General features: G+C 43.6%; 1 protein-coding gene across 2 annotated transcripts in view; it reads left to right on the forward strand.

Moving 5' to 3' along the window:
- Positions 1-21,199, forward strand: part of CARD11 (caspase recruitment domain family member 11) — a 104,476-nt gene extending 83,277 nt beyond the window's left edge. For both annotated transcript variants that reach the window (XM_043975731.1, XM_043975729.1), the window contains 8 exons: positions 1,040-1,280; positions 2,781-2,877; positions 4,410-4,505; positions 5,448-5,583; positions 7,727-7,906; positions 11,329-11,453; positions 15,277-15,392; positions 20,322-21,199. In XM_043975731.1, the coding sequence (XP_043831666.1) occupies positions 1,040-1,280; positions 2,781-2,877; positions 4,410-4,505; positions 5,448-5,583; positions 7,727-7,906; positions 11,329-11,453; positions 15,277-15,392; positions 20,322-20,526 (1,196 nt within the window). In that variant the 3' untranslated portion in view covers positions 20,527-21,199. The remainder of the gene's footprint in view (positions 1-1,039; positions 1,281-2,780; positions 2,878-4,409; positions 4,506-5,447; positions 5,584-7,726; positions 7,907-11,328; positions 11,454-15,276; positions 15,393-20,321) is intronic.
- The last annotated feature ends 6,000 nt before the right edge of the window (positions 21,200-27,199 follow it).

Consider the following 27,199-nt stretch of genomic DNA (forward strand, 5'->3'; position numbering starts at 1 on the left):
CCTGGCTTCATATTTTTTCCTTTCTGTTTACTGGGGACAGCCAAATAGTCATTCATTGCACATAATAGTCAGTCTAGCAATTAATGATAAGAAACTCTGGAAGTTCACTTCTCCCTTTCAGCTTTAGTCCAGGTCCTTCATGATTTTGCTAATTACCAAGAGGTGTTTCAGATTTTCAAAAAATCCAGGGAACTCTTTTTTTCCTTGAGGATTCTCAGATCTTCTTTGTTTAAATAGACTTTATCTCCAGTGAAATTATGGAAGGAAATGAATGAATGAAACATTAATTAAGCACTTACTATGTGTGAAATACTGTGCAAAACACCGCAGAGTCAAATAGAAAAAGTGAGGTAATCTCAGCTCTCAAGGAACTCATATTCTAATGGGGGAGGGGGAGGCAACACATGGAAGGTTTCAGCTACAAGTCACATGCAAAGGTCTCATGGTCCTTAGGGCACAACAGCAAAGCAGATGGTCAGTCATCCTCTTTAATGTCATTTCCACTGATAAAATAATATCACTTTCTGACACTGAACCATTTGACAATATCAAGGATTTTAGTCACAAAAATTTTCTTTTGGGGGGTCTTCACTGGCTGTAGCACCATCAGAAGCAATTGCCGGGATGCAACTCCACAGGGTTTGCTTCCCAGGATGGTAGATGAGGGCACTGAAGTGGAAGCATTGCAACTCCCAAGGCTCTTGGGCTCAGGATCCTGGACTGTCTCCATTAGGGTCTGTTCCACTGTTACTAATCCATCAGGAGCCATGGTTATCATGCTGTGTTCCATTTGAAATAGTACCTTGATATGATCTTCTGAATCCCTCCCTATGCAAAGAAAAGCAGCGACTTAGTGCCACTGTTCATTCTCTCTCTCTCTCTCTCTCTCTCTCTCTCTCTCTCTCTCTCTCTCTCTCTCTCTCCCCCACACACACACACACACACACACACACACACACACAACACACACACACCAAGAGGATAGCAACAGGGGAGGGGTCATGTTGTTGTTGTTGTTTTAATTCTTCTTTCTCCTCAGGTTACCGTAAGCTGCTAAAGGACATGGAAGATGGCCTGATCACATCAGGGGACTCGTTTTACATCCGACTAAACCTGAACATCTCTAGTCAACTTGACTCCTGTTCTATGTCAGTGAAGTGTGATGAAGTGGTACATGTTCGTGATACAATGTACCAGGATAAGTACGAGTGGCTATGTGCTCGGGTTGATCCATTCAACAACAGGGACCTGGAAATGGGAACGATCCCCAGCTACAGAAGGTGAGCCTGGTGATAGAAAGGGATCTATCCAGGGGTGTTCTGGTAAATGTTTTAATAACCAGCTGGGACTGAGGGGGTTGCACCTGATATACTTTTATGTTTAATCTGCATCTTTAGCCTTTTCTCTCTCACTTTCATGAATCTAGACCACCCAAAATAATAAACTGAGCCTTGATTTGTAGCCTTTGCTGATTTGTGCTGTGTAAAATGCTCACACTGAAAATTCAGCAGTTGGCTCTCAGTAGCTAGTGTGTGCTTGCTTCCATACCCCACTGGGTTTATTCCACCCCTGACTTGTCCTTGTGCTAGTGACACCTCTGGCAGTGAGCAAATGTCTAGAGCATCAGAGAAGAGGAATCATAGCAATGTGCAGAGGTAGAAATGGGAGGGTAAAGGAAGAGATAGGCTAAATATGTTCACAGGATCAAAGATCTGGGGCTGGAAGGGGCCTCGTGACTACCTAGCCGAATCCCCTCATTTTACAAATGAAGATGCTAAGAGAAGAAACATGGTTTAGTGGATAGGATGCTGGACTTAAGGTCAGAAAAACCTGAGTTTGGGGGGGGGCAGCTAGGTGGAACAGTGTATAAAGCACCAGCCCTGGATTCAGGAGGACCTGAGTTCAAATCCAGCCTCAGACACTTGACACTTACTGGCTGTGTGACCCTGGGCAAGTCACTTAACCCTCATTGCCCTGTCCCCCCAAAAAACAACAACAAAAAAAAAAAAACGCCTGAGTTTGAATACTGCCTGGAACAATTACTAACTTTGTGACTCTAGGCAAGTCATTTAGCCTCACAGGGCCTCAGTTTCCCCAACTGTCAGATTAAGGGCATTAGATTTGTCAATCTCTGGACTTCACTTCCAATTCTAAATCTATATTAACCCTATGAAGTCAGCAAGTCAGTCAGTGAACGAGCATTTATTAAGCACTTAATGTGTGCCAGGAATGATGATAATCACTAGAGATATAAAGAAAGGCAAAAATCTGGACCCAGCCCTCAGAGAGTTCACATTCTAATTGGGGAGACAACATGTACACAGCTGTGTACAGACAACATATATAAATTGTAAATGGAAAGACATCAGGAGCAGGGGATACTGGGAGAAACCTGGGAGACAGATAATAGACAGATAAGCATTTATTAAGTACCTACTGTGTACCAGGAATATAAATAAGGAAAAGAAAGTCTTGCCTTCAAGGAGTTTAAAGTCTAATGGGAGAAGATAATGCACAAAAGGAAGCTTAAAAATCCTAGTCTTAGGAAGTCAGGAGGGAGAGGGAAAGAAGGAGGGCAGACCAGAACATCCACATAAAAAAGGGAGTCAGGAGATGGGATGTTGCGTGTGACAAACAAAAAGGCCAGTGTAGTTGGATGACAGAGACTGGAAAGGTGGGAAGAGCCCAAATTGTGAAGAGCTTTAAAAGCCAAACAGGATTTTCTCTTTGATCCTGGAGGTAACCATGGCCTTAAGATAATCTCACCTTCCTTCTCCCAGAGCCCAGCAGCTACTTTTGGTAAAGCTCCAACGACTGATGCATAGAGGCAATCGAGATGAAACAGAGAACTCTCACCACACGCTAAGAGCACTACGGGTAAGTCTGCCCCCACATTGGCCCTGTCGAGCCCACACAACTCCAGAGAAAACAAAGGAGCTCTGTCCTTGTTCTTATAAGCCAGGTCATCCTCACACAAAGCAGAAAAGACCCCATTAACCAGCACTGCCCTTACACTACACATACTTGCAATTTATCTTCTGTGGGGCATCTCTCTTGGACCCAAATGCCCCTACTCCTCTCTTTCCTCTAAGGTTCCTAGGCCCGTGGAATAACAACTCACATTATAATAGCACATTAGGGTTCAAAAAGTGCTCACCTCACAAGAAAAACAACAAAAATAACATCTAGCATTTATATATTTCTTTAAAGTTTGCAAAGCACCTTAATATACGTCATCTCATTTCATAGCAACCTCATAAAGTAAATAATAGCTAGGGATGGGACTAGACCTTCAATTTTTCTGGTATGAAAAAACTCCCTAATAAGAATATTCCTTCTACCAAGGCAGGTCAGCAACTTCTCTTTTAACTTAATCTTAGAGTTGCCTAGAGCAGTGATGTCAAACTCAAAAGACAAAAAAATAGGGGCCACTAAACAGTACATAAAGATTCCTAAGGGCTGCAAATAGACTTAGTTTTAAAATGTAATATTGTCTTTATCATATTTTTTTTTAATTTTGTTAAATATTCCCCAATTACATTTTAATCTGGTTTATACACACTCGGGAGTGTGGTGGGCCTTGTGTTCGACATCTCTGATACAGGGTACAGAGATGAAGTGATTCACCCAGGGTCATACAGCAAGAATTAAACTTCTGGCTCCACTATGGCCCATCGCAACCATAATTACCCACAACTTACCAATGAGGAAACCGAGGCCAAAAATGTTTCAGTGACCAGATGAGGTAGATTTGAACCTAGCTGTTCCTGACTCCAACCCTATCTATTATAGTATTCTTTCTCCTGCCTTCCAGAGCCTCGTCCCATGCCAAGACCTGGGGTGGAGAGGGGGTAATCTCCCCAGATATCTACCTTCTAAGTCCTCCTCAGTCCCTCAGCAAGGGAAGGTTTGTTTGTCAGTCTTAAAGTTCCTTTGTCACCCTAGGCAGCCTAAACTGACTAATTCATTCCTCTATCTCAGGTCCCTTCTTCCTTGGCACCTGCTTTCCTCTCTCTCCTGGCTCCAAGCAAGATGTTGGCAGGACATTCTGCCCTAAAGATGCCCTTTTTCACAGGCTTCCCTCCTAGGCTTTGTCATTGAAAAGCAGCAGTAATGACTGAGCCAAGCCTGCTGGCAAGTGATGTGTGGCCTTCATTCCATCCTTTCTTGGTCTTTGAAATCTCCATTAACAGACACAGGTCACCTTCCCCTGAGCTCTGGCCACCTTCCATGCCTCCCATTCCGTTTTCTCCTTCTTTGAAACCCTCTGATGCAGTGAGAGTTGAGCTTCTTCTCCCCTAGGCCTAAATGTCTTCAGGCTAGAAGTGCTGCTGAAATGATAAATGCTGTCTCACCCATCATGCCATCCTCAGGAGAGTTTGATTAATTGATTGACAAACTGGTTTCAGAACACACTGCAGCCTGAGGAGCCTCCCCCAGTGAATGACCCCCGAGTAAGCCCCCGTCTCTCAAGAGCAAGCATCCTTTTTGGTCAGCTCATACAGGTAAGGCTGTTCAAAGTGCCCCCTGGTCTGCACTGGGACTTTGACATTTCTGTGTGCTTTCCCTACAAAGCTTTTTATAAAAATGATAATAACACTTTTAACTTGACAAAGCCCTTTAACATCTCTTATCTCATTTTATCCCTGCAACAAACCCATGAGATCATAAGATCACAGAACTGTAGTCCTAGAGCTGGAAAGGACCTTAGATATTTCTAGGCCAGATATTTTTATGCCTAGTTGACTAATAAATTAAAATTAATAATAGCTCACACTTATTGAGAACTTTAAGGTTTGCAAGATGATTTATATATATTATCTCATCCAATAGCCCTATGAGGTGGATGCTATTATCATTTCTGTCACATAAATGAGGAAACTGAGGCTCACAGAGGTTAGATCTTGCCCAAGGTCACAGAGGTGGGATCAGATGGAGGATTTGAACCCAATTCCTTTGAATCTAGAGTTAGTGTTCCTCCCACTGTATCGCATTGTAATGAGGGCAGTAAGAAAAAGGAACCTTCAATTATATCACATCATGATGAGGGCAGTTGGAAAATTAGGTCATTATTGCCCGGTCTAGATTATTCATATGGAAGCTGTTTATTCTAGAACATCAATCTGTCAATAAATAAACATGTATGAAGCTCCTACTATGTTGTCAGGCACTTTGATGGACACCTGGAATACAGAGACAAAAATGAAAGGGTCTCTGTTCTTGAGGTGATGGGAAGGTCAAGGAGGACCATCTAATTGTACCTGGACAGATTTAAGAAGCTGCTCATCATTGAAGGTTCCCTCATTCACAGCCCTTCTACTCCTCCCCCCGCCCCAATAAAGAACAAACCTATTCCAGTCTAGGTAGACACCACAGCCTGGGGATTTGATTTCAGCACTCATAGAGGGGACCAATCCACTTTCTGGTTTTCTTTTGTTTTTTTTCAGTTTGTTAGCCGATCTGAAAACAAATACAAGAGAATGAACAGCAATGAACGAGTCCGTATCATCACCAGTGGTCACCCAGGGAACTTGGCCCGGGCCTCACTTGATGTTATGAAACCCTTGTCAGAAAAGCACGAAGGTAAGAAGTCCCTTTGGAGACACTCTTCTGGATGACCATAGGAAAACCAGATGTCTATGGAAAGCCACCCCAAAGAACCTAAATCCCCTTGTCTGTAGCAGGGAACTTAGTGGAGACAAAATGTTTACCATTTCCTGGGTAGAATTATTCCATCAAGAAAGATGGGTTTGGGGGGGGCAGCTAGGTGGCACAGTGGATAAAGCACTGGCCCTGGAGTCAGGAGGACCTGAGTTCAAATCCAGCCTCAGACACTTGACACTTACTAGCTGTGTGACTCTGGGGAAGTCACTTAACCCTCATTGCCCCACAAAAGAGAGAGGGCAGGGAGAGAGATGGGTTTGGGTCTGGCAGGATTGGGAAAGAAAGGAGCAGTCATTTCATTGGACCATTTGCCTGGAGGGATGGGGGAAGGAGGTGTCATATCCTCAAGGTTGGGGTTGACATCTGTACAACTACTGGTGATTAGGGAAGAATACTCAGCTGAGCACCTTCTGATCAAGAGGTCATGGGTTCAAATTGCAGAATGAAACATGGGTTTTTGGGCACAGCCAATGTGGGAATTTGTTTTGTTTAACCACATATATTTGTGTCATTTTTTTTCCTTTTTCTCAATTGAGGGGTGGGGGTTCAGGTGATTAGGGAGGGGGAGTTATGGATAAGGTTGCTGAAAAAAAAAGAGGGAAAAGAGGGTCTTTGAAACTGTTTCGATACACAGAAGAAAATATAAAGAAGGCTATAGAAGGAATCCCAGACCAACGGAGCAACTCAGAAAAGTAACATGTCGAATTGGTTATATGCTTAATAAGAAAAACAAGCTGTATATAATTCATGGTTTCATGTACATCCCTCTCCTTCTGTTCTATGTATGTGATCATTTTAGTTGATGCTTGTTAAGTTCAGAACTTTTAAATTGGGAAGGGGGGGAATAAAACCCAGAATACTTGGGTGAGGAAACACAGGGTGGGTCTGGAAGCTGAGCAAGCACAAACCAAATATCCAGGTTGTTAATAACATTTATTAAGCACCTACTGTGTGCAAAGCACTTTGCAAATATTATTACATTTTATCCTCATAATAATGATGCAAGGTAAGTACTATAATGATCCCCAATTTACAGTTGAGGAAACTGAGCCAGAGATAAAATGATCTACCCAGGGTCATGCAGCTAATATGTGTCTGAGATCAGATTTGAACGCAGGTCTTCCTGACTCCAGAGCAAGCACGCTATCCACTGGACCACCTATCTGTCCCTAGCTCCCTAGAGTTTAGAGGAATAAAAAAAAAGCCAGTTTGCTAGACCAGGAATTCAAGGAGGAAAGGCAATAATGGATTAGGAAACCAGATATGGGACATATCAGAGAAGTGGACTTTTCATCTAACTCCACCTGTCGCCATTCCCTACAGAGACCTCCTATATTCCCTGTTCCCACCCTAGGCCAGCAAGGTCCTGGATCAGATTCTCCATCTCCCTTCCTGATTCAGTAGAGTGAATAGGAGCATGGACATGACACGGCTCAGAGGAGCAAGACCCCACTCCCATTACTTGTATTAGGTTTTGGCTTTCCCCATCACACTAACTAAAAGTTTGTGGCTGTCAGTAGCGCCTGAATGCTGATGTTAATTGGAGTTGTTTGCTGTGAAGTGTTTATTTATTGATTTTTTTTTTCCTCCCACTGAGCCATTCCTCAGGCTGGTGAAGACGATATGCAAGGCATAGGCATGGCTCAGGGGGAGGGAGGGAGGAAAGAAGAAATTGAGTTTCCCGCCCCATTGCCAACTATCTGGTTGGGAACTGTTTCCTTATCCCAAATCTGAAAGGGTAAGACCAAGAATGGAGGAATGAATGGATGGGACGGAGCCAAATGAATGTCAGCTAAGCCCCAGAGGAAAGCTCTGTGTTCATTATATACAGCTTGTAAGACAATGACATTATCTCCAGAAACAAGCAGGAGGCCTTCTGTCAATCACATAACTGAAAACTGGACCTAGAGAAATGTGGGGAGAGATGCTATAAAGATCCACGCCACAGCACTGCTGGGAACCAAGAATTGTGGACCATCTCCAACTCTTGCCTCTGAAGTGCCTTCCCTTCCCACCAGTCATGGGCAGCAGACTAGCTTGACACTTCGTTCTTCTCTTTCAGATGTGGACTCTGAAAATGACCTCAACAAGAGCCTCAACCTGATCCCATACAGTTTGGTGCATTCCTTCTACTCTGAGCGCCGACGGCCCGTCCTCTTCACCCCCACCATGCTAGCCAAGACCTTGGTGCAGAAGCTGCTGAATTCTGGAGGAGCCATGGAATTCAACATGTGCAAGCCAGGTGAGTGAGGTGGGGAGCCTAGCCCCGGGACATGGATAATGGGATAAACCCTTCTGTGCTGGGTTGCAACCTAGTGGAGAAATCCATGCACACATGCACACATATCCCCCAGCCTCCCTTTCCCGTGGAGGTGAGTTAGTACAGAAAATGAATGAAGTCAGCATTGTCTACTACTCACTTGACTTCAATTATGACTCATTCTCAAGGAGTGAGTGAGAGGCTACTTTCCAGGCTGGCTAAATAATAATGATACTTCCTATTTGTATAGCTTCAAAGTCTTCCCATGTACCTTGTCACATTTACTCTTCACAACAACCACGTGATGTAGGTAGGTACCCATTTTACACGTCAGAAAGCTGAGCTAGAGATGTTGTGACTTGCTCAAGAGCAGAGCCCAATCTCAAATCTAGGTCATGGATATGGAGCTGAGAGGCCAAGTCTACCTCCTCCATTTTACAGTTGAGGAAACAGGTTCAAAGTTGTTAAGAAACTTATATAAGGTCACCCGTGTGATATGTGACAAAGGCAGGATTTGAACCCAGGCCCTGTGACTTAAAATCCAGGCTGCCTTCCATTGCCTGCTAATTCCTTGCCCAGTACTCTTCCTAGTATCCCTGCTGCCTGAAAGTGGAGGGGAAAATGTGTGAGAATACCCTGGATGCTTCATTCTGTGTGATCCTCCTTGTAGAGAGCTGGGAAAGATTTTACAAACTCTTGGTACCCTTCAATACACAGAAATAAATTATTTATCATGATATCTTCTCCATTATCTATCATGGTGCGTGACATATTGTGGTAAAAATGGAATAAATGTTTTAATCGATGAATGAATGGATGGAGTGACTCTACAAAAGGGACTAAGGTGTCCCAGACAGCAGAGGAAGTGAGCAAACTCCCACCCATGGGTTATGTTCAATGCTGATGAGCCTACTTGGAGGGACCATGTCTCTAAGGAGACCTATAATAGCTGCAACTCACATGAGCTTCCTTTCTGGCTTGGGAGATGACTGCCCCAAAATGCTTCCTCTGCACCTTGACTCTGAGGCTACCCATGAATTTCTCAGCCTCTTCCCCTCCCCTCCCCCACACCGTCACCCCTCCAGGCCTGGCCACAGCCCCGCCACCTGTGACTCACATACATACCACAAGGACGTGTGTAAAGAGAAAAGAGGTTTCATTTCATGTTTCAGGACAGAAGTATTTTCCAGCTGGCGTCCTGACCGACATGTGGTTTTCTTAAAGCCTTATTTTTAAATCCCATTTCACCAAGCTGAACTCCAGTGCTCATTCCATTCCACCTTAATCTGCCTGATGTTCCCCATAGTTATTCATCCAGGTCTGTTTGTGCCTCAGGGCTCCTTGCCAGAGCCAGATGTTGGCTCTTCGGGGTCTTTCCAGATCTTTACCATAGTCTTGTCCTTCCGCATTAAGCCATTTTGCCTTAGTAACCAGTAAGTTCTTTCTCTACCACCTGGGTCTAAGGCCCCTTGTTGAGCTGTGAACCTTGGACCTCTTGGTAGGACGGGACACATCGTTGGCCACTCTCGCTCCTGGGTGAGGATCACCCTCTGCCTTGGTGTGAGATTTGGGCTAAGTGGAACTTAGAATCATAGGATTTTAGAACTCAGAAGAACCTTGGAGATTATCTCAGCCAACCTCGGATCACATAGCCAATTAGGAGCATTCGGTAACTAGAACTAAATTCTAGGAGGCCTAACTTCGAATTCAGTCTTTTCTACCATTTTTCTATCATTGGATACTTGTTTGGGGCCTTTCTTTGTATTTTCCAGGTCTTAGTACAGTGCCTAGAGCAGAGTAGACACTTAACAAATGCTTATTGTTTGATGGTTTACTTGTGGTTGATCGAAGCAGAATCTTCTGAGCAAATGAGACAATTGTACTAAAAAGTGGGAGGGGGAGGGAGCAAAGGGTTGAGTAGAAGAAGAAAAGATTCCCATAGTAGGCCTAATATTCCATACAAACAGAAATCAGATCCACTTGTGCCCTAATCTCTTACTGCCATGGAGCCAGAACCACTCTCTTAAGGAAAACTCATTTTTGTTATGCCAGTCAATAAACAAAAAAATGGAGATCGAGTTCAAACCCTCCCCCATTGCCTTGTCACAGATAGAGTAGACATTCATCCCCTCATGGAAAACTACCCTAAACTATGTTAGGGCACCATTGTTAGACTTTGTAGGAGCAATGGGGAATTATAAAACAGAGTCAACACCTTTGTGTATGTGTGTGTATTTCTGTGGAAAGAGCAGTGGCTCTAGAGTGAGAGGAGCTGGGTTCAAATCTTACCTTTGATGTTTATTACCTGTGAGGATAAATCACTTAAGTTCCTTGGACCCATTTCCTAATCTTTAAATGAGGGGGTTGAACTAGGTGGCTTCAGAGGTCCCTTTTTAGCCCTGGGTCTAAGATCCTTTGAGGGAGAGAAACGTGAAAGGGGGGGGAGGAGAAAGACAGACAGACAGATGGGGGGAGGGAGAGATAGGAGGGGAGAAAAAAGTGAGAAATGGGTCTAGGGAAAGAGGGAGAAGAGACAGATGAGGGAGAGAGAGGAGAGGAGAGGAGGGGAGAGGAGAGGAGGGGAGGGGAGGAGAGGGGAGGGGAGGGGAGGGGAGGAGAGGGGAGGGGAGGGGAGGGGAGGAGAGGAGGGAAGGGGAGGGGAGGGGAGGAGAGGAGGGAAGGGGAGGGGAGAGAAGAGATCCTTGGAAGGATCCATTATTTTATTGGTCTAAGTACAGATCAACTTCTTCATCTGGTGACTGACCCTCTCGTGATGAGCTATTTCCTACTTAGCAAGGCTGGTCCTTGGGTAGTCAAGATGGCAGCAGGGGTAGTGAGGGAGGTCTGTATGTATGCCCACGGTCTATCTCAGGATTATACTTACAGCTTCTCCAGTTTAATAAGATGCAGTAGAACTTACTCTGTTGACATAGCTTTCAAGAATCCAGGGTAATCTCTGTGGTGCCATGGAGCTTAAGAATAGGCTGTAAGGTCATACATGAAAACTGCCCATTGAGTGGTGTGGACAATAAGTGAGTAGTACAGGAGTCTGGAGGAACAAAAGGTCATTGTGGGCTGGGCAATGGAAAAATTTTGATCTGAACCTTTGAAAGATAGGCAGGGCCCTGAATGTTATGCAATAGTAATGACATTTGCAAAGCATTCAATGAATGCCTCATAACAATCTTGTTTAGTGAGTACTACAGGTGTCAATATCCCATTTTACAGATGGAGAAACTGAGACTAAGAGAGGTTAAGCAATTTCTGCAGGGTTGTAGAGCTAACTAGCTCTATACTAACTAGTGTCTGAGGCAGAATTTAAACACAGGTTTTCCTGACTCCAAGTGCAGTGCCCTATCTAGTATGCCCCATTACAACTAAAACCTTGTCTTCCTTCTCCCCAGATATTGTAACGAAAGAGGAGTTCCTGAGGAAAGAGAGAACAGAAACCATCATCTTCTCCCGGGAAAAGAATCCAAACACCTTCGAATGCATTGTTCCTGCCAATATTGAAGCTGTGGCTGCCAAGGTGACCTAGGGTTGGATTTAGCCATCTGTGGTCTATCCGTATATGTGCATCTTTCTTCCAGATCTAATGATCCATTTGCTGCCATCTTGGTAAAGGCCAGAGTTGGAAGAGTTGTTCCCTCTCATACTCCCAAATTCTTACCCTCTTTTTTCCCCTTCTTTTTCATTGTCCCCTCTCCTCCTTTACTTCCAAATTAACTTTCCTATTGTGCTACCTCTTTTCTTCTTCCTTTCTCCAGCTTCTCTGTTGCCCTTGTGTACCGGACTTCAGTGTGTGTTTATTTAGCAGAACCATCTTCTATTTTTAATGGTTTTCAGTGTTTGTGTCCTAGTTTGCATTGTTAGGTATGTGTGTGTCTGGTTGTGATAACAGGGCCAGAGATAGAGAAAGAATGTGTCAGTGAGAGACAGACAAAGTGAGAGAGTTGGTGTCAGGCACGACATTTCCTGAACAAGTGGAAAGTGGGAGATTAGAATGGTCTTTGGCAGTGGATGAGAAAGAATATATGGATACAATTTAAACAAACACTTTGGTTGTCGTGTTTTCTGGTCCTCGAGTGCCCGTGCATTGTGGAGTCTATCAGTCCGAAGCATGGAGGTTATTCCTTACCCTACACAAGAAAAATGCTCAAATTGAGGCCAATGGGATTACCCTAGACTATGGGGGACATAAGCTTTCAGACTGCCTTTGGCCAGTTACATGTGGGTAAGTGGCCAGGAATTTTACATCTCATGTCCATCTCCTGTCTCCTATCTTGACACATAAAACAAAGACTTGCACCAACTATCAGTAAACTAGGTAGCAGAGTGGATAGAACATCAGGCCTGGAGTCAGGAAGACCTGAGTCGAAATCTGGCCTCCGATACTTACTGACTGTGTGACCCTGGTGAAATCATTTAACCTTATTTACCTCAGTTTCCTTATTTGTAAAATGAACTGGAGAAGGAAATGGCAAACCAATCTAGTATATTTGCCAAGAAAATTCCAAATGAGGTCATGAAGAGTCAGACATGACTGAAAAACAACTAAATAAATCAGTAACCATATGTTATTATTTAAGATTGTTCCCTTAACTGAGTGAACTCTGATGTCAGTGGATTGGGGGTATGAGTGATAAAGATCATAGGAGGGATATCAGAAGCTATCTAGACCAGAGTTGTCAGGTACATGGCCAGCAGGCCCTTACAGATGCAATAGTGTTGAGTGCCACCTGAACCAGATTAAAATGTAATTGGATGGGGCAGCTAGATAGCACAGTGGATAAAGCACCAGCCCTGGATTCAGGAGTACCTGAGTTCAAATCCGGCCTCAGACACTTGACACTAGCTGTGTGACCCTGGGCAAGTCACTTAACCCCCATTGCCCCACAAACCCCCCCCCCAAAAAAAACAAAATGTAATTGGAGGGGGCGGCTAGGTGGCGCAGTGGATAAAGCCCCGGCCCTGGATTCAGGAGTACCTGAGTTCAAATCCGGCCTCAGACACTTGACACTTACTAGCTGTGTGACCCTGGGCAAGTCACTTAACCCCCATTGCCCTGAAAAAAAAATGTAATTGGGAAATAATTGATAAAATAAATAAAAACACAGTAAAATATAGATAACATTACATTGTAAAACTAAGTCAATATGTAGCCCACAGAGATCCTTGTGTACAGATTAATGACCCCCTATTTCTATTTTCTATATAGTTTGACACCATTGGTCTAGACCAAAGCCTTCATTTTACAGATGAGGAAACTGAGCCCCAGAAAATTGCTCTAAGTCACCCAGGTAGTAAGTGACATAGCCAAGCATTTTGGACCAAAATGTACTTTTAGTTTAAAAGTGACTTCTATCCAATTCAAAAGCCTTTTCTTGTTCAGTCATTTTTCAGTCATGCCTAACTCTTTGTGACACCATTTGGGGTTTTCTTGGCAAAGATACTGGAGAGGTTTGCCATTTCCTTCTCCAGATCATTTTACAGTTGATGAAACCAAGACAAGCTGGGTTGAGTGACTTGCCCAGGGTTATATACAGCTAAGAAGTGGGGGCAGCTAGGTGGCGCAGTGGATAGAGCACCGGCCCTGGAGTCAGGAGTACCTGAGTTCAAATCCAGCCTCAGACACATAACACTTACTAGCTGTGTGACCCTGGGCAAGTCACTTAACCCCAATTGCCTCACTAAAAAAAAAGAAGTATATGAGCTCAGATTTGAACTCATAAAGATGAGTCTTCCTGATACCGGTCCAAACCTGGCACTCTATTACTGCCCTACCTAGCTACATATTTCGAAAGGCATTAAATGCCTACTATATGTCAAGAGTCGACATATATGGTCCATGGGATTGTAAGTGAACAAGAATATGTCAAGGACTATGCTAGGCACTGGAGATACAGATTTAAAGATGAGACGATTCTTACCTCAAGGAACTTAACATTCTTTTAGAGACAGCGTGTACACATACAAGTATATCCAAATTATCTATAGGATAAGTACAAGGTAATTTCAGGACTGGGCACTAGCAGCTGAGGGATCTAGAAATGTCTCCTATAGGAGGTAGTTCTTGAGCTAAGCTTTGGAGGAAACCAGGGATTCCCAAAGGCAAAGGAGGCAAGAAGAAGAGAGTTGCATTCCAGGTATGGGGGACAAACTGTGCAACGACATAGAGATGGCATATTGAATCTCGGGATGCTATTTATGTCAAAAACATCAAGAATGGGGCAGCTAGGTGGTGCAGTGGATAAAGCACCAGCCCTGGATTCAGGAGGACCTGAGTTCAAATCCAGCTTCAGACACTTACTAGCTGTGTGACCCTGGGCAAGACACTTAACCCTCATTGCCCCACAAAAACAAAACAAAATAAAAAACATAGAGAATGTTGGTTTAGCTCAACCATTAAGCATGGAAAGAGGAATAATGTAGACTAATACCAGAGCCTGGTTGAGAAGGTTTTAAAATGGCAAATATAGAAGTTAGTTCATATTTGATCCTCAAGGCAATCAGGAGCCACAGGAGTTTAGGTTGGGCACAGCCCCTACCCTTAAAGCGCTTACATTCTACTGAGATATAAAACGGAAACAGATAAGTACATCCATTATGATTTGAGGAGAAAGAGTTGTTCTAACATTGGTTTCCCCTAGTAAGTAGCACATGAAATGAATCTTGAAGGAAGCCAAGAATTCTAAGAGGCACAGGTGGGAAAGGAAGGCATACCAAGCCTGCCTTTTCACCCTTGAGGCAAGAGTAATCACTTCCTGATTAGCCAGAAAATCGAGTGATAGCACCCTTTTAGAATTGCTGTGTCCATGTTCTGAAAAGAGACATATACTATCGCCCTGAAGGTAGGTGCGAAGAATTGACCAGCAACTAACACAACTCTCAAGTCCTTTGTACCCTGGTGTAATCACCCCAGGGACACACAACGTCAGTCAACATCCTGCATCTGAAGTGCCACCAACAGCCACCAGTCACCCTTGCTACTTTTTATTAAAGAGCTTACTTATAGGCTAATTTATTTCAGGCCCTGGGCTCCAGGTCCAACATGTGTGGCTATGTTCTATAATGTATAGACATCTGAGGAGTATTAAGTGTGTCTCGGGGTGTGTTGGTCTAAATTGGATCTGTGCTTTCATTTTTCATCTCCAGCAAAAGGGTACATTTAGCTTCTGGTTTTCACTGGTTCCCCAGCTGCCGAGGCTGACACCAGCCCTTTTCCTGTGTCAGCTTCTCAGTTGTCTATGCTGTCTGTCATTGTACATAGACACAGGCATACACATAGACATACACACACATGCAATATGGAGAGATGTCCTCCAGTGACACTGCAATGGTTTTGTTTCTAGAATAAACACTGTCTGCTGGAGGCCGGGATAAGCTGCACGAAAGATTTGATCAAAGCAAAGATCTACCCCATCGTTCTCTTCATCAGAGTTTCAGAGAAGAATATCAAGAAATTCCGGTACTGTCTCAGGGATGCTTACATTGATATGTGTTGACCAGCAATCCTGCCCGTATTCTGGAAGCACCCCCAGGAACTGCCTCAGGAAGCCAGCTGGGGCATTTGGAATGCTTCATGCTCGCCCTATGGGTGTGGGTGGTTTCCCAGGCACTACCCTAAACAGCCTTCCATTTCCCCTATCATTGTGGCCACTCTGCTTAGTCCTCGCACGGATGCCACCCCAAGCCATTTCACTCAATTCACTCACACACACACACACACACAAACCCCTTCTCCCTTGCATACAGCTTGCTCACCCCTGATTCTGCCTCTACCCGTACCTGTACCCCTCCCTCTACCCAGAATGCCCTCCCTACTCGACTTGCCAAACTTCCTCAATTTAAAAAACCCTGCTTAGAGCTTACTTCCTCCACAAAGCCTTTCTTGATCCTCCTCATTGCATGGCTGCACATTCTCAGAGCAGTTATGAACACAGAACACTTCAATGGTCAAGTAGTATCACGGAGGGAGCCCTGGGTCCAAATCCTGGGCAACTGGCCTACCCTCTGTCAGCCTCAGTTTCATCATTTTAAAATGAGGACGAATCTAACAGCAGTTCACTCACAGGATTGTTGATGAAGATTAAGTGATTAAAATATATAAAGCACTTTGTAAATCTTAAAGCACTATATATATATGTGTGTGTGTGTGTTAGGTAGTGTCAATCAACAAGCATTTATTAAGGGTGCTAGGCACCTGAGAAATGAAGATAAAAATTAAATAGTCCCCTGTCCTCAGAGTGTCAAGCAAAATGACATACACATACTTATAAAACACATGTATATATAATATATAAACATGTATATACATACATATATTAAACACAAAATATATATAAAGTACATGCAAGATAAAGAGTCCTCCAGCAAACATTTATTAAGTGTCTACTGTGTGCCATGCACTGAAAATAAAAAAGATTAAAATGAAACAATTCTTACCCTCAAAGAACTTATACTCTATTGGGGAAAACAACATATACACGTGTAAAGAGAAACCAAATATCTACTTAAATACAAGGTGGAGAAACAGAATGATGTAGTGAATAGAAAGCCAGCCACAGAGTCAGGAAGATCTGCTTTCAAAGCCTATCTCTAACCTACTGTCTGTGCAACTATGGGCAAATCACTTCTCACTGACCTAGGCAACTCTCTAGGGCAGCTAGGTGACCCAGTGGATAGAGTGCCAGGTCTGGAGTCAGGAAGATTCATCATGAATTCAAATATGGCTTTAGACACTTACTAGCTGTGTGACCCTGAGCAAGTCACTTTACCCCGTTTGCCTCAGTTTCCTCATCTATAAAATGAGCTGGAGAAGGAAATGGCAAACCACTCCACTATCTTTGCCAAGATAAAAACCAAATAGAGTCACAAAGAGTCAGACATGACTGAACAATAAAAAGACAATTCTCTAAGACTGTTTCAGAGCAGTTGCCCATCTGCACTAGTGGGAGGTTCCTCATCAGGAAGCTCTATATACTGATGAAATCACTGAGTGGAAAAAAAAATATATATATATACACAAGATAATTTAGGGGACCAAAAGAGGAACTAGCCACTCAGAAATATCAATAATAAAACTAATTATTAACAAATTAATTATTAACATGTAGTGATATATTACTAACACATAATGATGATATGGTACTTTAAAGTTTCCAAAGCACTTTACAAATATTATCTCATTTGATCATCACAACAACCTTGGGAGGAAGGTGCTATTATTACCCCATTTTACAAATGAGGAAACTGAGACAGTCAGAGGTTGTGACTTGCCTAAGGTCACACAGTAAAAGAAATCAAACTTGAGTTGAGCTCTGAAGGGAGGCTTGGCATTCTGAGATTATAAACATAAAATGTTAAAGCTAGAAGACAACTGCTCAGGTTCTTAACCTGAGTCAGGGAACTAGGTTAGGGGGGTTTGAGAAGAGGGGGAGAGTGTTTTTGTTTTATTTTTATTTGTTTAATATCTTGACATAGCTAAGTCCTAAATAGTGCTAATAATGAATTCCCAAGAAGTGGTCAGATTATTCGAATTCTCATCACATTTTCAATGAGCTAGAATCAGTTACCATATTTTTACATATAAGGACATTTGCATACATATAATTTTACAAATTAAGTACAAATTTCATTAATGCAGTCATTTCGTGGGATTCATTATTTGCACTAATTGGGACTTTTCTCTAACTATCCAGTGGAATTGGTTTCCTCTGTCATCCTATGCACTTTATTTTTTGCATTTTAAAACATCATTCCGAGCAGTTTTACCAGGTTGTCCAAGGGATTCAAGACACACCAAAAAATGGTTAAAAATTCCTACACTGGGGGCAGCTAGGTGGTGCAGTGGATAAAGCACCAGCCCTGGATTCAGGAGTACCTGAGTTCAAATCTGGCCTCAGACACTTGACACTTACTAGCTGTGTGACCCTGGTCAAGTCACTTAACCCTCATTGCCCAGCCAAAAAATAAAAATAAAAATCCCTACACTGGAGATCATCTTGTTTAGCTGCTTTATTTTAGCCACAAGGAAACCAAAAGCCCCAAAAGTCATACCCAAGGTCTCAAAATCAACTAATGGCAGAAATGGGACTAAAACCCCAGTCTCCTGATTTCAAGAGCAGTTTCCTTCCCATACACCACATTGCCCTCTTGCACTATATTGATTGGCTTTTCATTACACATCTTCCCCCCCCCCAAACTTAGTTTCCAATCCAATAAACATTTATAAAGCGCCCACCACATGCAAGGCACTGTGCTAAGTGCTATAATTAATAAGCCACTTACCTATTATGTTACTGTTTTATGCTTTACTGGTGTTTAGGGATCTGTTTCATGGGAGTCCCCAATGACACTGACTAGGAGAAACATGGCTTCTGAAAGCCAGTCCCCTTCCCCACAGTCCCTTGTGTCCTGCTGAGATATACTGGAACCAAAGAGCCCGAAAGAGTGGCAGGGGCCAGGGCCAGGTAGAACAAATATAAAAATTGCCTTTGATGCAGCCTACAAGGGGTAAGTAAGCACAGGGTAGGCAGCAGCATTTAGAGTCCCTTGACTCCTCACATTCCCCTCAGTTCCTACTTCATAGAGTGGCTGTGAGATTCAAAAGAGGCAATCTACATAAAACACTTTGCACTCTTGAAAAGCACTTTCTAAATCTGCCTAAGTCTACCAAGACAGGGAAATAGAGGCAGGTTAGTGCCATAAACAAAGCACTGGGTTTGGGGTCAGAGAACCTGAGCTCAAATCTCTGCTCTATCTGTTAATCCCTTTGTGAACTTGTCAAAGTTCCTTTGCCTCCCTGGGCTTCAGTTTTCTCCTCTGTGAAATGGGGAAGTTGTACTCAATGATTTCACAAGTCTCTTCCAGATCTAAGTCTGTGAATGATGGAGAAGTGTCATCAAGGCATATATCCAGGATCCAGTAGACTATAAGCTGCTTGAGGACAGGGACTCTTTTATTTTTTGTCTTTGTACCCCCAGTGCCCAGTACGACGTCTGGCACATAGTAGACACTCAATAAACGTTTGCTTTGTTTTATTGAATAGTAACATCACCATTTCCTGAATTACTGAATTTTCTCAATACTTCCATTCAGCCCCATAGCCTTGACCACTTGGTAACAATACCAATCAATTAAAAATATGCATTTATAATAATAACACTTAACATTTATAGAGGGTTTACTATGGAGCAAGCTTTATAATTATTAGGTCATTTGACCCTCACTACAACCCTGGGAGGTAGGTGTGATTATTGCTCCCATTTTACAGATGAGGAAACTAAGGCAAACAGAGGCGAAGTGACTTACCCAGCGTCACATAGCTAATAAATGTCTGAGTCTAGATTTGAACTCCGGTCTCTGACCCCAGACCCAGCACTTTATCCACTTTACTGCCAAGCATCGCGCTAGGTACTGAGGGTATAAAGAAAAAAATTATGTAGTCCCTACCCTCAGAGGGCTTACATTCTATCAGAGGAGAAAAGATGTACACATATAAATATATGCAAAATAAACACAGGGGAATATCAGTTGAAAAACCAACAATGCTATAATATATGAGGACTTGGGGTTCAAGTCCTGCCTCTGATATATTGTTTTGTTTTGGAGGATCAGAGTTAAGTGACTCATCCAGAGTCACACAGCTAGGAAGCATCTGAGGTGAGATTTGAACTCAGATCTTCCTGACTCCAGAGCTGGCGCTCTGCATATCATACCTCCTAGTTTCCCCCTGACGTGCTCTGGGGTGACCCTAGGGAAGTCACAACCTCTCAACAGCCCAGGCAGCTCCCTGAGATTATAAATTGCCAAGCAGGTGCTTATCTTCATTTATTGTATTGTATCGAGTCACCAAGCATTTATTAAGCTCTTACTGTGTGCTAAGTACTGAGGCTACAAAGAAAGGAAAAATCATTCCCCCTCCCCTCCCCCACTAAGGGGCTTACAGTGGAAAGTAAGAGACAACACACAAGCAACTCCATACAAACAAGTTATATAAATGGGCAAGGGGGTTGAGGGAGGAGGAGGGAGTTTGTTCCCTGATTTCCCTCTGCCAAAGAAATCTTAGATGGGATTCAGAACAATTGGAGGAAGGAGGTGGGTTGGAAGTTGCTAGCTGGCTAGTGAGTGCAATCGGGAAAGGCCTCATGTAGGAGGTGGCGTTGGAATTGGCTTTGTAAGACACTAGGGATTCTAAGAAGTGGGTGCATTCCAGGCATGGGGAATAGCTTGCACAAGGGCCTAAAGGCAGAAGATGAAATGTATGGGTAGACCAGCAGGCTGTTACTATGACTGAAGTCTTGCTCCTCTTTCTTGTCAAGGACATGTTGGGGGACCTGGCAGTTTCTTTTACACGGGCACCACTGATTGTATGTCTGATACTCTTGGACCATAGGAAACTGCTGCCCCGGCCAGAAACCGAGGAGGAATTCTTAAGGGTGTGTCGCCAGAAGGAGAAAGAACTAGAAGCCCTCCCCTGTCTCTATGCTTCAGTGGAGGTTGACATGTGGAGCAATGTGGAGGACCTAATCCGAGTCATCAAGGAGAAGATAGGAGAGGAACAGCGGAAAACCATCTGGATTGATGAAGATCAGCTGTAAAACAGGCCTCCTGTTGAATTGGACTTGTCAGTGATGGGCAAGCCCTGACTAAGCACGGTTTGGGCAGATAGAGCCCCCCAGCCAGGGCATTGCCCAGAGCTCCCCGGTGTTTCTTCTCCAGCTCTGTTTTCAGGCTGCAAATGGAGCAGACACAGATGGGAGGAGCTACTCAGGCCTGTGGGTAATGGGAGTCCCAGGGATTGAACTTCTACCCTGCTAAGCAGCCCCACCAGCAGGAGCCCACTCCCCTTCCCCCCACCAACCCACCTCCACCCCCAGAGATAGCAGCAGCTGTTTTAACTGTGGGGATGGAAGAAAATGTGGGAGGGAGTTAGGAGTAATTTATTCCCTGTACTGCCTGGACCCCATCCCAGCCATTTAGCACTTCTGATGTTATCGGAGTACAGAAATCTTCAGGGAAACATGGACTCAGCCAAAGGACATTGAACCTGAGGCCTCTAGGTCATCTCCCAGACCAGACTAGCAATTGAATGTAATTCACCAGGGACCCTGCTCATTGCCTGGTAATACTAGGGACCCCTAAAAGCAAGACCACTTCTCTCGCCTGTGGTCCTTTCTTTGGGATCCACGTGTGAGTAGCCTAGCCAGACTGGAATGAAAGTGATATACTGCACTGTACTGATGTTTATTTTGTTTTTTGCATTAAAGCCCCTAAGTCCTGTATTCTTCATCATTTCTCCCTTTTCCAATTGGCAGCAACTTTAAGCATCACCTATTTCCTCACCCTAACCCCTCCCCAGTATCATAAGTTTAATTCTGCATCTTTAAGCTAACATTTCAGAAAGGGCTCCAAGCATCTTTGTTAATTGTGGGATGAAAAGATCCCCTGGGTGGTAGGGAGGGTGCAGGCAATCTCCCTAGAATGTCACTTCTAGGACTACAGGGTCATAGCCAGGGCTTGCAGGAACCTCTAGAGATCACCTAGTCCAATTCCCTTGTTTTATAGAAGAGGAAATTGAAATCTAGAAAGGGCCAATGACTGGCCAAGGTTACACAGGTAATCAGTGACAGAGCTGGGATCTGGACCTCCAGGCTTTTGATGGCCTTGGCTCTTTTCCCCTACCATGCTGATTCTCCACTAGCGTCTAACTATAGAATCCTGACATCATAGATTTAGAGCTGGGGGGAGGACCTCAGAAGCCAGAAATCCCAGTCTTTATCTCAGTTTCGCTGTCTTCTCCCCTGCTCCCTGCACATTCTCCCTCTACTCATCTGGGCACACCTTTGAACACACCCCCCCCACACACCAGGTTCAAGGCTCTGCATGTAAGCCATGAACTGGAAGGATGAATATTCTGTATCCTTATGGTTGCTTTTGTTTCATCCTTTTGAGAAAATCTGCCCAGAACCACCTTTTTTCTTCCTATTAACCCAAAAGCCAAAGAACTCTATGCCAGAAGTCCATGATTAGATGTGGTTTATAAAAAGCAGTAAGTGGGAGGGGCAGCTAGGTGGTACAGTGGATAGAGCACTGGTCCTGGAGTCAGGAGGACCTGAGTTCAAATCTGACCTCAGACACTTGACATTTACTAGCTGTGTGACCCTGGGCAAGTCACTTAACCCCAATTACCTCACCAAAAAAAAAAATTGGTAAGTGGACCCTGGTTTTATTTTTATAGGCCTGGATCATAGGATCATAGATTTAGAGAGAGAAGGTCATCTTGGAGGTCATCTAGTCCAAGCCCCCATTTTACAGATGAGGAACCAAGGCCCAGAGATGTTTAAGTGACTCACCCAGAGACATACAGGATTGAGGGAGGGTTCAAAGGGGAGGGCATTTATTAAGCACCTACTATATACCAGGCACTGTGCTAAGCACTTTACAAATATCTCATTTGATCCTCACAACAATCCTGGGAGGTAGGTGCTAGTATTCTCCCAATTTTACAGGAGAGGAAACTGGGGCATACAGAGGTTAACTGACAATCCAGAATCACACAGCTAGTAAGCATCCAAGGTTAAATTTGAACCCAGGTCCTCTGCCTCCAGGGCCAGAACTCTTATCTAGCAGCTCAAATCCCAGGTACCCCTCCTCCAAGTGCGGCCCTCTACCCACCACACTATGTTGCCTCTCAGTGTGTGTAGGAGTTTGAAAATCAGATGGCAATGAACTGAAGTGGTTCTAATCACTCTTCTGTTCCCTCAGTCCTGACTACCACCCCCTGGTCATCATTTCCCTAACCATCCTCTACTTTGGGTAGAAGAAAGAAGAGGAGGAGGAGGAGAAGAAAAGTAGGAAGAGCATAAGAAAGGGAACGTGGAAAAGAAAGGGAACGTGGAAAAGAAAGGGAGGGAGCCAGGAACATTTGGAGCATTTTGCACCTACTTAGAAGTGGAGGAGCAGCATTAAGGAGAAAAGAACCTGTGAACTCCTCCACCTGCTAGGAAGTGTTTGGGGCTATTGTTAGGTTGTCTAGCCTGCCTGCTTTTAAAATCCCTCTAGATTACTCTCACCCTATTTGTTCTCAATAAAAGGAACAGTTTCTACTTGAGATATTTATTCTTGGTAGTGTAAAGTCCATTTTGTTCTGTGCTATGAAGCTCCCCTAGCCTGCTTTGTTCTCCTCATAGTTTAACTTCTCCTTGCTGGTTACTCCTAGTCCTGCAGACAGGACCTTCTCCTGTAATTTGGAGATTGACAAGGATTCCTTTTTTCCTGTCTGTTTTTCTGGGGAATGGTGGACTTCAAAGCAACAAACATAGGTCAGTGAGCATGTGCTGCTGAAATTCAAAAGGACTCACTTTCCCACACTGCTCTGGGGCTGGGGAACAAATATTGCTAGGAAAGAACTTGTTTTCCCATAATGCCATGGAACCCAGGGGCAGACATTGGTTGGGAGAGAGCAGAGATAAGTGGAAGAAAGAAGGCTAGTCAGGCATGAAATGTTGGCAGGGCAATAGGGCATTGATCAAGGGCTTTGGCAGCCTCCAAGAGCACCCAAGCCAAGCCTAGCGTGAGAGCTGTGGCCTTTTGGCCATGCTGTATATAGATACATGGAACACACAGAGCCCGGGCTTAGGCAGAGCTGCCTTCTCCTAAGTCCCAATGCCTCACACCCTACAGGGACTTCCCCTATTGTTGCTGTGAACTGTTTATGCCAAGATGAGTGTACACCTCCCTTAGAAAGGGAAAGGGCCCATCCTTTTGCTAAGTGGTCCTCAGAACAGAACTCCAATTCTGTCTTTATGTGCTTAGAAAAGAGAAAAGTAGCATGGCATAATGGATATCCAAACATCAACCAAACAGATGAATGAAAAGAACATTTAATAAGTGAATGTTTTGTGCCAGACACTGTTCGAGGCTCTGGGAATACTAAAAAAATTATTAAAAGAGATAGTCCCAGGGGCAGCTAGGTGGCGCAGTGGATAAAGCACCGGCCCTGGAGTCAGGAGTACCTGAGTTCAAATCCGGCCTCAGACACTTAACACTTACTAGCTGTGTGACCCTGGGCAAGTCACTTAACCCCAATTGCCTTACCGAAAAAAAAAAAAAAAAGAGATAGTCCCTATCCCCAAGGAGCTTATATTCTAACAAGGAAAGATACTATATAGAGAGAAGTGGCAATCAGAGAAAGGTATTTCATTCTGGAAGGTTGGGAAGTGGGAGTAAGGGAAAAAATACATAGTGGCAGGCAGATTGTGAAGTTGCCAAGCTGGCTGGCTAAATGGGATATGAAACTAAAACATGGTCTGGTGTGCCAGTAGATATAGTGAGCTAAGTGGGCTAGTTTGTATAAACCCAATCACCAATCCATTTGGTTGGGGCCCTAGGGCAGAAGCTCCAAAATTAAATAGATGAACTTATCCCGGGAATGGAGTTCAGAAAATTTAACATGGAGGTTCAGGTCTCAGGACTAGTATGGAGGGTATTGGATCAGGTGGTGTCAGGTAAGAAATGAGAGAGTGAGATGGTGTCAGTGGATAATTGGATGGGATGGGAAGCTACCAAGAGTAGGAGGGTCCAGAGATAGTTACAGTAAGATGGAGAATTGGTCTCAGAGTCAGGACTTAGATTCATGTCCAACCTCTGATACATGCAGACAATGTAACCTTGAACAAATCACTCAACCTCTCTGAGACTGAATTTCAGAACATGTATAAATCTGCACTGATCTTTCTTTCCCTACACCAAAAAAAATCACAAATCTAAATTTTTTAAAAATGTGACTAGGTATCTACTAGACATGTGAGTTCTGCTAACGGATTGTCTCTTCTCTATGTGCAGTCCCAGATATTGGGGGTAAATTGTGATACTGTTTGGCCTTAGGCCTTAGGCCCTGTGATACTGTTTGGACTTCATGGTCTAGATTATTCAATCATAAACCATGAACTCATCTTCAGAATAAGGAGAAATTACACCAAGATCTCTAAGGCAAATCTCCTTAGGTCCTTTCTGTGCCAACATTCTATTTGAAGAATTTGGAAATCAAGAAAATAGAAACCAGAGAAATGAATGAATGGCTTAGCTATTTCAAAAGCCCCCTCCTCTCCTTCCTATTTGCATTTCAGACCCATTTCAGGACTGGTGGATTTCTAGAGGACCTATATAATGTGGGGCAAACCACGTATGCAAAGGAAATTTCTTCAAACCAAAATGTCCTTCCAGAGTAAATTGAAGATGCCTTCATGTTGCTGGAACTGCCCCTGGAAACAAATTTGATGTTTTGGAGAGAAAAAAGGCCATGTTTCTCAAGGTCCTCCTGTGCTTATTTAAGGCCAAATAAACTGCTAAATGTTGGGAGTTGAGGGCTGGAAGGACTTCAACTTCTATCTTGTTAAAAGCTGAAGTTAAACAGTAAATTTTCTCCAAGCTGAGGCATTGTGTTTGTACTTAGAAACAGTGTTTCCCTGTAAAGCACTTAGCTCAGAGGAGACAGACGTGCTTGGAAAAAACATTGGAGTAAAAGGCTGGCTGATTTATTTTGATTTTTACTTATTTCATTTCAGAATCCTCTGTCCCATTGTGTGCAGTGGGGCCAAACACATGCATTCCATGTAATTCGCATTTGGCGGGGAAGGGGCCTGGGGACAGAAATAGGTTTAACTTTGGGAATGATAGCTGAAGGTGGTTTGTGTATTTTAAAGTAATTTCAAACATGCTCAGGCATCCTGAGATATGGTGTATTATTTATGCTAATAAGATGAAGGGGAAGGAGGGATCTGGAGAAGGGAAGGGATAGCAGTGTTTGAAATGAAGCATTCCATTTGGGTTTGCTCTACCCATGAAAAGATGTTAAGGTTATCAGAAGGCAGCTCTGAACCCTGAGGAATTAGACTGTGGAGGAATTTCAAAGGAGGCTTATAACATGGTCTTATCCTAGCCCTCTTGTCCCCGCCCCCCCCCCCCCGCCCGACTGTGGGGGCTGCTGGGGAACCAGTAATGATCAACACATGTAGCCAGGTTTGAAAAGGAAGTGGGTACGGAGAGGGGGGAAGCGGGTGGGATGTGGACAGCCAAAGAGTCCCCTGCAAAGTTTGGCCAGAGATCAGTTCCAGTTTTTACCAAAAGATTTTTTTTCCATAGTTGTTTATATTAAGCCACTTGCAAATAACCCAGGGATGTCAGGGACCCCATAGGAAGCCAAGAAACTGTTCTAGACAGACTGGCTGGAGGGCTTGGGGGGGCCGGTAACCCATAAACCCTACCTAGGCTGCCACAAGGATTAGGATGACAGGGAAGAGGCTGTGCCAGCCTGATAAATACAAGTGGGGCAGTTATGCTCACCTTCAAATGGCATTGCTTTGGAGACTCAGGGAGCACTGTATCAATCAGGCGCTGCCGATGCAGTATCCTAAAATTGTGCCAACTTGGGGTTTTCAGGGAAGCAGTGTCAGGGTCTAGAACGTGTCATTATTACCCTCTTTCAGACTGAGATTGCTTTCCTGGACATTGGAATTTAAGAGTGGGGGTAGACAGTCACTTAGGGCACAGGTATAGGGCGTACATAATGAAGGATGCTCTTCAGTATTACTAATTATAAATATACAGATTTTTTTAATTTTAGTTTTAAATATAAGTATTAAGTTCTTAATTTTTAGGGATATATTTTGATTTCATATCACCTTCATTTCAGAATATATCCCCACCACCACCTAACCAGGAAATTATACCCTATGACAAAATTTAAAAAGAAAGAAGGGGGAAAAGCAGTTAAGAAAACCAATCAATCCATAATATGCAATATCCCATACCCATAATCTCCTACCTCTTCAAGGAAGGAAAGGAAATGCATGTTTTTCCCCTTAGCCAACAAGTATTTTTTAAGAACCTACTCTCTGCCAAGTACTGTTCAAGGTACTGGGGATAGATACACAAAAATGAATGAACCCTAGTCATTGCCCTCAAGGACAATGGAGGAGACATGTAGGTATATATAAGTGTATATAAAAATATACAAAATAAAGAAAAATAATCTGAGGGAGGGGAATACTAATAGCTGACAGTATTAGCAAAAGTATCATGTAGATGGTAACTTTCCTTGATACATCAGTATGTCTGCTAGGACGTACGTTGACATGTTGAGTGTTTTATATAGCACAGTAAAAGCTTAAAACTTCTGGTAGATAATAACACAAAGGGCATGATTTTCAAACCTTGCCTGGGGCACACAAATACCTTGTCCATTCTCTGGTGGACACAGCGGATGCTGGG

This window comes from Dromiciops gliroides, chromosome 1, assembly GCF_019393635.1.
Source record: "Dromiciops gliroides isolate mDroGli1 chromosome 1, mDroGli1.pri, whole genome shotgun sequence".
NCBI classification, from domain to species: Eukaryota; Metazoa; Chordata; class Mammalia; order Microbiotheria; family Microbiotheriidae; genus Dromiciops; species Dromiciops gliroides.